This window comes from Cimex lectularius, unplaced genomic scaffold, assembly GCF_000648675.2.
Source record: "Cimex lectularius strain Harlan isolate CLEC.00 unplaced genomic scaffold, Clec_2.1 scaffold107, whole genome shotgun sequence".
Classification (NCBI taxonomy): Eukaryota; Metazoa; Arthropoda; class Insecta; order Hemiptera; family Cimicidae; genus Cimex; species Cimex lectularius.
The window spans coordinates 426967-439452 of record NW_019392698.1 but is presented as its reverse complement, the minus strand read 5'-3'; the positions used below and the strand labels follow the sequence as shown (position 1 = coordinate 439452).

Here is a 12486-nt window from a genome sequence, read left to right as displayed (position 1 = left end):
CTTAATTTTTTCCAGTTCGGAGTACCAAGGTACAAATTAGGGAGAGAGCACTGTAATACAAAAGTTTATTGTACTCGTGTTTAAAATGTGGCACTTCAACATCTTATTAATTAACATCCCTTAAATAAATTGAATAATAAAACAAACAATGGTAAAAAACAATATTTAAATTACTTGCATCGAAGAGAAATCCCACTAATATAAAAGTATTAACTGCACTTTGTCTTATAAAAAAGAATTAACACAAAAATAAAACGTTAAAAGCAGTTATTTTAAGGCACACTAAATGCAATATGTATATAATATAAATGAATAGATTTTTTTTACAAAAAATATTTGTAAATTAAAATGGCACACAGCAATCCAAGAGTATACGTACAATTTCAATATATATATTGAACGGCTAATTCAGACGTTACTTCATTACCCTCTAATATAAAATAATAAACTACAATAATGATATCATAAAATACATAAGCAAATAAAATTTAACATAAAATGAACTAACAAAAATGTGCCTGCCCTATGAGAATCATATAGCAGTTTAGTAGGAACTCAGATTTGGCACAAAATTTTAGTTTAACAGTAGATATATAACTATGTTCTTTTTAATTAAAATAAAAAAATAGGCAAAGTTAGTAGGCATAAACAGGTATAGTTGTTTCATATTCTAAGATTCTTTACATCAGATGTCATTTTGGAGCAGTGCTGTTGGTAAATATTTGGATACAGATCTTTAAACTGTAAAAAATAACGTAAATAATCAAATAGAGGTTTTCATATATACATTTGTGTATACATTAAAGTACAAGTGTAAATTTCAAAGAATGTGGTATACAACAAAAATTACCTTTTTCAAATATTTTTTTTGTTCATTTTTCGGGATTTGATCGTTCTTCATTATTTGCTCGATAAGCTGGTTCAAAGCTATTGACGACTGCATTTCCTTTTGTTCCAAAAACTTGTCTTTGGTCACTTGTTCACAAAAGCTGAAAGGCTAGAAATTTAAAGTAGTATCTTTTAATGTTTAATTTAAATTGTTTTCTCAATTTGATACGTAATATTTTAATTTTTGAGTCTGAACAAATTTCCAATTATTTTCTGTGTTGATCTTTAACCCGTTTATGTTACGGATATTGTCCTGGAACCATGCACAAAACCCCTTCCCAGATACAGCTGTTGTTCCAGAACCATGCACCTATACAAGAAAACCCCCATTTTCCAAAGCTTGGGATTCGTATTCCTGAACCATGGAGTTGGGGGTAAATAATGGATTTACAGGCCTTCAGTATTGCTTTGTCGACCTTAATGTGAAGGTCAGGTTTGGTTTTCATATTTGGAAATTTTTTTTAATGATTTTTGAAAAACCAAACTTTTTCCACACAAAAGATAAGTGTAAAACCACATTTTATCAGTGTGAAATACATTTCTCTTCATTAATTAATCTACATTTTCCAATTTTTTAAATTAGGTTTACTCAAGGACAATTCAATAAAACAACTGTCACTTGTTTCGACTTGAAAAACAGTTCTTTTTTTTAGATTAGGGAAGGGGTAAATTGTACTGGTTCAACTGTACAACTTTATAGAGAAAGGTTGCTCACTCATGCTTTTCACTCTAGAATAATGTAATCTAACCCTAACCCTATCTGTCCCTATCCCTACCTCTAGCTTAATCCATCCTTAACCCTAACCTAATCCATTTTAACCCTAACTCTACCTAACCTTACCTGCCCCTATCCCTATCCCTACCTCTAGCTTAATCCACCCTTAACCCTAACCTAATCAATTTTAACCCTAACCCTACCTAACCTTACCTGTCCATATCCCTACCTTAATCCACCCTTAACCGTAACCTAATCTGTTCTTAACCCTAACATGTTGCCTTTCCTAACTATAACCTATTCCATCCTTAACCCCAACCCTACTTAAGTTCACCTAATCCTAACTTAACTAGCCCTTAACCCAACCTAACCTGTCTCCATCCCTAACGCAAACCAAATATGTTCTTAACCTTAACCCTACCTAACCTGTCCTTAAACCTTACTCAAACCTAATATATCCTTATTAACCCGTACTTTAATTTTATACTTTAATTTTAATATTTATTTATTATATATTTATATATTATTTTTATACTATTATATTTTCCTTAATTTAATTTTTTTAAATTCTGCATCCTTAATTCTAACCTAATCTGGCTTAACTTAACCTGACCCCTCTCATAAACTAATTCATCCTTAACCCTACCTACCTGTCCCCACCCTCAACTCTTATCCTAATCTGTCCTTAAGCATAACCCTATCTAACTAACCTGACCTGCCCCCATCCCTAGCTCTAACTTATTCTGTCCTTAACCTTGACCCTATCCTACCTAACCCAACCCAACCCATGCACAATCCCCATTGATGTGAAAATAGTCACACAAAAAATATTTGTACTTACAGGCCCCAAAAAAACTGAAGTAAAAATAAAAAATTACACCTAGGCCAATTACCCCAATAAGTCGGCTTATTTGCAGCAAAGCATCACAACATTTGGCTTATTTGTTATGCTACCCACCGAGTAAAGATTTTGAATTGAAATCTTAAGAAAGGGCTTTATATTTCATCGGGCACGCACAGTCATACCAGACCAAATAATAAGATACCATACCTGCATTTTGTTCCTTGCATCAATTTGTGATTCAATAGCAGAAACTACAATATCTGAAAGCTCTGAAAAAATCAATTCATGATTTGTCGCAATAAAAGTAATTATTTGATCGACTAATTTGTCATTTCCAAGATGTGATTTCAAAATACTGTTTCTCATTTTGTTCAGCATCTAAAAAAAGTAATTAATTTTTATCAATATATAAAATATGTTAAACAGACTGTTTTAAATGTAAGCCGAGGGCTTTCTATATATATTAGTTTTATTGCACTAACATTTGAAAAAGAAAGTTCTTCAAGACTGGTGTTAGCTGATACATGGTTTATAGTCATAATTAAAAGCCTAAGTTGAGCACGATTATTCGGTGGAAAAAGCATGAAAATGAAATGAAAAAGAGAAACGCCCAATTTATTGAAAGTTTCTACCCATTCAATTTTATTGTCCACGTTTTCGCCAACTTCTGAAAATCACAGTTAAGTAAAGAACAATTAATAAAATTCCAGGATAAATATTCATTGCTAAAAAAAAATTACCTATAAAATCTTTACTGTAATTCTTCTTCGCAGTCAAATCTGCCAGAGAATGGGAACAAGCTGAATGGAATGATTGTTCATCAGAATCAGAGCTTGTAGATTTTCTCTTGTATTGACTTGCTTCTACTAATCTATTTACACTCTTAATCGCGTCAGCATAATCAAGTTTGTCTTCAGCCTCAAAAGAACAGTTCAATCCATGGTTGACATAAGCATATGGATCTATGTCATCATGACTTCGACTCCTTTTTATTCTTTCTATCCAATATTCGGTGCCTTTTTCTAGTTTACGCTGAGTTTTATCGTCATATAAATTTTCTCTTTCTAAGGGATGATACACAAATCCCTCATTAACAACTCCTTGGCTACATAAATGGTCATTTTTATTTAAATAATCATCAGATAAATTGTCATTTATTCCATTGTGTTTAACTTGTAACGGACGTCGATTTGAAATTAAACGATTCTTTGAGTAAGGGTTTGTTTGCATTCCATAAATATCTCCAAGACTGCAAGACGATTTTAATGTGTTTGCAATATTTTGGTTCGAATAATCTTTCTGATTTTTCTTTAAGTGAATAATATCGAACGAACTTTGTGGGACTATTCTCGTCACAAGGTGATCTGAAGTAAATGCAGTTTCGTAGCAAGAAAATGGAGGGAGATCACTTATTATTGATTTGTCAATTTCCATCACATCATCCTCTGCACATGGCATGGAAATGTGGAATAACAAATGCTCTTGCGATAAACTCGTATAACGCTTTACCTTACTTTTCTCATTGAGATAAGTTAATTGGTTAAATACGGTACAAATCAAATTGTTATAGATGGAAGGTATCAGAGGATTTTCCAGTGTATCGAAATAATCGGCAATAATTTTGAACAATTCTAATCCAAACATAGGATAAGTGGTGGCTTCGTTTTCAATTACAGCACCTAAAATTTCATTAAACCATTTTTAAGATAGTATGTATATTTTACAGCAATAATCTATGTGAAAACAATATTGTCTATAAAATAATAATTTTGGAAAGAAATGTACTTACATTTCAATAAATTTTGAATTGCACCAAGAATCCAAGGTGGCAAATTGGTATTCCACCTTATTTTGGCCCATTTAGGGCAACAGTTTATGGTAACCCATTTAGCATCAATTTTATTCACGGATAAAAATTGACTGACATCAGTTTTCATTTCAACCAATTGAAGACATTTTTCAATTCTAAACATTGATACTGTTATTTACAAAAAAGAAGTCATTTAATCACAAAATAAAATTAAAGGTATCCATACTTTTTCATTATCTCTACTTTCCACATTTCTTCTTGGTATCCTTTTTTGATAAGAGATAGCTTTTCGGACTTTTTTCTGTCGTACTCATATTTATTTGCCAAGGGAGTCCTTTTTTGTTTAACAGGATTGTTAACGACAGCTGTCTCTCCAGGGATATTCATTTCAAAGTTGACTAAAACTTCTGTAAATCTAAAATTAACAATAACAACATATATTAAAATTTAAAAAAGCAAAACTAGACAATTTAGTTTTTAGTATGGATTATTCTCACTCGTAAAAATATTTTGAACTGTCTTGGAAGCTTTCGACACTTCTCATCGGACAGTTTCTCACTTGTTGGATTAAATTTGCTTTCATGAAGTGATTCAAAAGTTGGTGTACTTGTTTCCTAGTTACATCTGGTTTGAACAAATTATTATCAAGTAAAGCCGAATGCAAGAAGTTCACTGCATCTTTTCCTGTAAATGAATCCTTGTGCTTGTGCAGCCTGTGACGATTTTCTTTCAGTTTCATTCCATCTCTGAACATGATCACAGCTTCATTCCACTATAAAATAAATCAATAGCAAAGGTTTTGAAGGGTGAAATTAATTTGAAAAATTGAGAAGACATTCGTAATCATGGAGTTAAATAATTCTTGTTATATATGAGGGCCTATCGTTAACGTCCACTCGGGTGATGCGGAAGAGGATTAAACTACTGTCTCTGCTGAGTGTACATTTAATAATAAACTTTAGTGGTTAGGCCGTCCGACTCTTATTTACCACGCTAATGGTTCTGGTTCAATTTCCTGGTATAACCCATGGAATTTTAATCGACAATTTTTAGTCAAATTTAAGTGAACATCAAGCTGATAAGCGAAAAGCATCTTATGATCTTGGGGTCTCAGTCATTTTAACATAATTCTTCTGACAAAAACCACTATTCAAAAATTATGCTGATTATTATCAAATTAATTCAATCAATTAATAATAGTTTAAGGGCCTCAGGTGTTTGTTGACCCCTTAACTTCCCACATTATATATAGTGGCCACGGAGTTAGTGAAGTGATTACTTTTTACTTATTATATATTAATCCATTTATATTTAGTGGTCTTGGCTGACATGAAAAAGCTAGCGTCATGAGTGGGATTCGAACCACCCAAAAAAGGTAAAATGTGAAAGGTTGTAGGTTGAGATGGGGAGTTGGCGTCCGAGTGGATCGAAGTCACGATAGCCCAAGCGGTTGGAGCAGCGGCGTATTGAGCCGAAGGTCGTGGGTTCGAATCCCGCTCGTGACACTAACTTTTTTATTTCAACCAATACCTTACATAAAGATCAATCAAAAAAAGCTATTTAGGCAATCGGACCACGAAATATAATGGTTTTATTAATAAATTACATTTTACATAAATTATAATAATTGTAGGTGTATATCTAACATAAAACATAATCTGTTTTTATGGTTTTTTCTCAATAGTGAAATAAACACTAAATAAAATGATTTCATGCGGAGCTTCTTTCACAATAGATCACAGCTTTTCAGATGTGATCTTGGGATTAGACTCGCGGGACAGTCAGGCCACAGGCAGGCTATGGTTTTATCTCTTTACCACGGCTGCCTCTAATAAAGATACTGACAGCAGTGACACACAACACACACACGCGCGCGCGCGCACACACATGCACGTGCATGCACACACGCATGCGCATGCACCACGCACACACTTTTTCTTTCTATCTACATATCTATTCATCACTTTTTATCTGTCTCCATTTATTTATTTATTTATATCTCTCGGTTCCACTCTTTCTTTCTCTCTTACAAGCTCCCTCTTTTTTGTTTCCCTTTCTCATTCATTCTGTTTTTCATATTCTGTATCGCTCACGCTCTATCTTTTTACTCTTGCCTTTTTTCTTAATATTTTTATTAATTTATCTATCTAACTATTTATCAGTCTTTGTCTCTCTACATTTATTTATCTATATATCTCGCTTCCTTTCCTACCATCTTTCTCACAAACTCCCTCATTCTCACTTTCTCTCTTTCACAACACCTATATTCTCTAATTTTAATTTTCTTTAAAAGCATCTTATGATCCTGGGGTCTCAGTCATTTCAACATAATTCTTCTGACAAAAACCACTATTCAAAAATTATGCTGATTATTATCAAATTAATTCAATCAATTAATAATAGTTTAAGGGCCTCAGGTGTTTGTTGACCCCTTAACTTCCCACATTATATATAGTGGCCACGGAGTTAGTGAAGTGATTACTTTTTACTTATTATATATTAATCCATTTATATTTAGTGGTCTTGGCTGACATGAAAAAGCTAGCGTCATGAGTGGGATTCGAACCACCCAAAAAAGGTAAAATGTGAAAGGTTGTAGGTTGAGGTGGGGAGTTGGTGTCCGATGGATCGAAGTCACGATAGCTCATGTGGTTAGAGCAGCGGCGTATTGAGCCGAAGGTCATGGGTTCGAATCCCGCTCGTGACACTAACTTTTCTACTTCAACCATTACCTTACATAAAGAGAATTATTAATTGAAATAATTAATATAGTCAATTAGACCTCTAAACAAAAATAGTTATTACTTTAATTTAAAACGTTTTATTCTATTTCACTAAAGGTTTTTGGTGACTTTTTTACTGAGTGTATTTGAGCCTCGTTACCTGGGGAGGTAGTTTATTTAAATTAAAAAAAACCTAGTATACTACATACTACAACAAATGTAAACACTAGATGTATTTGTTTTACAATTCAATAAACAAACAATAAACGCAAAATTTGGAATCACCTATTAATTTAAAAACCTGACGTTGCCTAAATTTTCAAGGATTGTAGTGTCTGATTCCAAGGGTGCAAATATTTTGATTTTTTATGACCTTTTGAAATTAAGAAAATTCATTTATTTATAAGAGTTGATATACAGTAAAATTATTAGCACAATGTTGTTTTTATGCCTTTGCAATACTAAATAGAAGAGACAAACAGAATTCAAAACGGCTGGGTGGAAAACAAATTGTTTTTAAATTAAAAGTCAATAAACAAGTTCAAACATTATTTTAATATGTAAAACAGTATCATATTAAATATACATACCAAAGCTGTTGCTCTGTATGGTCCGAACGTGTTTTCCGCCATGAAGTCTGTTAAATCTATACAAATGTCCAACTTAGTCAAATAATAATATTGCACTTATAAACAGCCGAGATTTGGACTGTTGGAAATGACGGGATTTGAATTGGAATGTTTCACATGTTTCCAATGCGAGGGCGACACTTGAGTCGAAAACGGATTTTATTCGAATAGATGGAGCCTCCAATGGTACAGCGACGTCAGAAGATGTCACACGTCGAGTTTAGTTTCAAATAAACCAACGACGAAGAAATTAGAAACATCATTGGTGAAAAAAAAAACCATCAGCAGATATTTCAGCAGTTTCTAGTAGTAACGGCTGATACTGCCCAGTATACCCAAATTTCCCATCACCTGGGTACAATATTCTAGGAGTTTGTAGTAGTCCCGATTGATACTGCCCATATTTTTCATCATCTGGGTACAATATTGCAGTAGAATCTAGTAGTACCAGTGCAAAATGCCCAGTATACCCAAAGTTTCCATCGCCTGGGTACAATATTCTAGTAGTTTCTAGTAGTCCCAGCTGATACTGCCTGGTATACCCATATTTCTCATCATCTGTGAATAATATCTAGTAGTTTCTAGTAGTCCCAGCTGATACTGCCTGGTATACCCATCTTTCTCATCATCTGGGTATAATATTCTAGTAGTTTCTAGTAGTCCCAGCTGATACTGCCCGGTATACCCATATTTCTCATCATCTGTGAATAATATTCTAGTAGTTTCTAGTAGTCCAAGCTGATACTGCCCGGTATACCCATATTTCTCATCATCTGTGAATAATATTCTAGTAGTTTCTAATAATCCCAGCTGATACTGCCTGGTATACCCATATTTCTCATCATCTGGGTATAATATTCTAGTAGTTTCTGGTAGTCCCGATTGATACTGCCCAGTATACCCATATTTCTCATCATCTGGGTACAATATTCTAGCAGTTTCTAGTAGTACCAGGCCAGACTAACCGTACAATATTCTAGTAGTTTCTAGTAGACCCGATTTATACTGCCCAGTATACCCATATTTCTCATCATCTGGGTACAATATTCCAGTAGTTTCTAGTAATACCGGACCAAATTGCCCAGTATACCCATATTTCTCATCATCTGTGTACAATATTCCAGTAGTATGTAGTGGTACCAGTCCAGACTGCCCGGTATACTCAAATTTCCCATCAACTGGGTACAATATTCTAGTAGTCCCAGTTGATACTGCCCAGTATACCCATATTTCTCATCATCCAGGTACAGTATTCTCGTAGTCACAGTCCAGAAAGCCTGTTATACCAAAATGTTAAATCATGTGTGTACAATATTCCTGTAGTTTCTGGTAGTATCGAGTTTCTAGTATTGTAGTCATAGTCCAGACAGCCCAGTATTACGAAATTTTCTATCATCTACATATAACGATGACACAATTTTATGGTTTATAAATTGATGAATTGGTGTTTCAATAGCCAATATATTCTCATGAGAAATGTAACAGCAGAATATTGTACATCTCTATTGTATGTATAATGAGTATTCAATATTATGTAAATTCTTTATCATATATGTACAAGGATATAATGCCAGCTGTATATTAGTGTATTATTAAAGGTCAAAAACACAATTATCAATAGATAATATCGCATAAACAATTTTACAATACAAAATGTTTATAAATTTTAAAATGTAGAATCGGAACTAAAATAATAAAACAGTTGTAGGTTAAGTGTGACTGTCCATCAGTCATTCCAATGTAATTGGAAGAATGAATCTTTTTAGTGAAAATAAACTGCTGTCTGATGTTACGAGGTCTCACGGGGCAGAGTGGCAATGAAGGCTAAGGTAACATCAATGATGAACATCAATCAGGCCTCAACCCTTTTTGCGGATTACCAAATTGCTAACAATCCATAAGGCAATGTAAGAAGATTAAGTCCTCGGTACAATGGGAATGTATCTTAAGACAGAGGTATGTGAAAAAGTTAATCAGAGGGCCATTGCAGAACTGGACACTGCAAACTATGGAAGCATCAGTCTTGGAGCAACAGAAACAAGCCTGTGCAGGTATTGCCATGAAAAAGAAGAGACTTATTTTTACCAGATCTGAAAGCTTTGTCAAAGATTCCGGTGTATCCCTCAGACTTGGGCTTTTCCTCTCCCAGGATTAGGAATCTCAGCCTACACAAGTCTTCTTACCAACAGAAGTCATGTTCAAAACTGAATTTAAGAATGTTAGGTAATGTACCTAGAGCAAGCGAGTTATTAAATAATTTTGTATATTTTTCAGTTTTCTCCTGCACTCATCCTAGCTTCCTTTAAATAATTTGTTAAAGGAAAAGCTCAATTTTTATGAAACTAAGGCAAAAAAATAAAAGTAATGTTTAATGATGTAATTAACTGAATTGGCATGTCAACGGAAACATGTTATGGTCCAATAATTTGTCAAATGTAGCTCATTTTCTCAATCTTGACTCTAGGGTTTTGTTCCAATTATTTCTTCACAACTTGAATGCTTTATTGATTATTACTTGATGACTAAATGAGAAAGTACCAGCCTTTACATTTTATTGTTGTCAATCTTATTAACACCTAAAGTGCCATGGAGCCTGCAAACCTCACCCTTAGACCAAAATGAGATATTTTTTGTACCCTTAGAATATAAAAGAACAAAAGCATTGATTTTTTTCAACAATAAATATACCAGTTAATCGCAAAACTTTATGATTACTGCTGTCTCAGTCAACCCTCTTGTTGAAGAGATACTGAGAACTGGAATGTCTCAGCAAAACGGTGGTTGACTGGACACTAGGTCTGAAAGGTAAAGCGAAGGTGTAGACAAGGTGGCTAAAGGCTGGGACGTCACAACCTCTGGTCTTAACCATTACGATCCGGCCCTCTGACACTAAAAATTAAAAGAAGATAGCCACAAAGAAGCTTTCATGTATCGAAAGCACTGCTGATAGGAGGATCACAGGATCTACTCATAGAAGAAGGGTTATCCTCACCTGATTAAGGGTAAGCCATGTGAGGTTTACACATGGACACTTACTTTTGAGCTGAAGCCCGTGTGTTTGGCATGTAGAGAAAGGATACTCGATGTGTCCCACTTAATTGAAAGGTGTCCTTGGCTCCATATATAAAACGTCTAGGAATGCCACCCAATAGAGATGCTTGAGCATGGCAGCGAGTATCTGGGTACCAAGTTCTGATTTTTGAAGGTAGTAGGACTGTTAGATTATGTATAAATTAAATATAATATTGATATTTTTGTGTACCCAGCACGTGTTGAGAATGAATTTAGTGACATGAATGTGTAGTGTGAGAGGGTTGATGGCTGAATATTGAGTGCCCCATTGACCCTCAATTAGGTTAGTTTATAGTTATATAAGTGGTGTATAATTATATAATGGGTAATGGAGGAATATGGAATACTCCACCACCCTAATTGAGTGAATGGTATGTAAAGAGGAAAGAATGTGTGAGTATGAATGGGTTTGGATTTACGAACTGCATGCGTTAGGTGCTGAATTAACCTAGCTGATAACAGCACTCCCCAGCCTACCTAGATATATGATATCTAGGATATACCTACATAGAACTGCCAACACCTCGGGTGGGTGATTCTTCTTGATTCTGCCAGTGATTTATTGTAAATTACTAAAATTGGAATAGACTGCGAGAAGTGACAGACTCAATTCTGTACATGTGAGTATATATGTGCATACATGTTTAGATTTGAGCTTACATAAATCCAGACTTGGCATGAAGTGCTGATTTTTTAAATGTTCTTGGCACCAAGCACTTGAGTGAATGGTATGTAAAGAGGAAAGAATGTGCGAGGATGAATGGGTTTGGGTACCTGGCAAAAAGGTTTTAAGGATTGCGCTCACATCTCTTAGGAATATGATATAAGAAATCTTTTAATTATTAAACCTAATACAGTGGCTGTAGTTTATAATTGCAAAAAAACCATCTGGACTGAAAGAAAGCTGGAAATTTATCTATTTCAGGGTTTTGTTTAAGCCAGGGCGGTCCGAAATGCATAACTGTGGCTAAAATGCGATCTCAACCACAACTCTGACTGCTATGGCTTGAGGGTTCAATTGGGACCGCTGGCACTTGATGAGATCTATTTCTTTTTTTTATGAGGAAATTTAAAACCTTTTTGTATTTCCTACTTTGCTATATTTCCAAATACTAAGTATAAGCCATATAATAACAAAAAGGAACTGTTAAAAAAGTTTTCTTTTCAGTGGCCAATTCAATTTTTTATTTTTTTTAAAAGAACAATTTGGGACATCTCTAAAAATTGAATTTTTTTTCCAAAATCCAGCAATCACGTTAAAATGTTAATACAAAACCCAAGACAACACTGCGATAATAAAACGGGAAATTTTGTGGGGTGGTAAGTAAAAAATTGAAAACAAGGAATAAGTTGAAATGAAAACAAACAAAATTTAATGGTAGGTAAATCAGTCGCAAAAAATTATTTTTTTTCTATTACTTGTTGAAATGTAATAACAATATTTACAATAACTTTTTAAGTATTGCACAATTTTCTTTCTTATAATTAAGCAAACAAATATTAATTTTTTGCAAATGTTGGTCCACTGTTACTGTAATTCGTAAAATGCATTTTTCAAGTCAATTTTTCTTTTTGTTGGTAATAAAATCATAATAAAATTTGTACTGTAAATAACAAAACTAAATTTCTTTTTTTGAGCAAACTTAAATGTTGAAAGTGAATTATACCAAGTGTAAACAAAAGACTAGTTTGGATATATGTAATTCAATGGTATGAATTGTAAGTAAATATATTTTAAGTCTGTACACATTGAATAACAGTTTCGTAAAACAAATATTCATGTGGAGTGGGTATTTAATGCTATT

General features: G+C 33.7%; 1 protein-coding gene across 1 annotated transcript; it reads right to left on the bottom strand.

Moving 5' to 3' along the window:
• Positions 1-51: 51 nt before the first annotated feature.
• On the bottom strand, positions 52-7711 carry LOC106664769 (DEP domain-containing protein 1A-like). The gene is made up of 9 exons (XM_014390764.2): positions 7571-7711; positions 4755-5029; positions 4484-4672; positions 4237-4412; positions 3188-4126; positions 2930-3114; positions 2655-2825; positions 851-997; positions 52-741 (listed from the first exon to the last, which is right to left on the bottom strand). Exons 1-9 carry the CDS (start codon positions 7610-7612, stop codon positions 664-666), a joined length of 2202 nt encoding a protein of 733 aa, XP_014246250.1. The 5' UTR covers positions 7613-7711; the 3' UTR covers positions 52-663.
• Positions 7712-12486: the final 4775 nt, after the last annotated feature.

Coding starts and splice junctions, on each gene's coding strand:
- LOC106664769 (XM_014390764.2), bottom strand. CDS start 7,612: ATGGCGGAAAACACGTTCGGACCATACAGAGCAACAGCTTTG. Junction 4,413..4,483: donor AAAGTAGAGATAATGAAAAA/GTATGGATACCT, acceptor ATCAATGTTTAG/AATTGAAAAATGTCTTCAAT. Junction 998..2,654: donor ATGCAAGGAACAAAATGCAG/GTATGGTATCTT, acceptor TTAAATTTCTAG/CCTTTCAGCTTTTGTGAACA.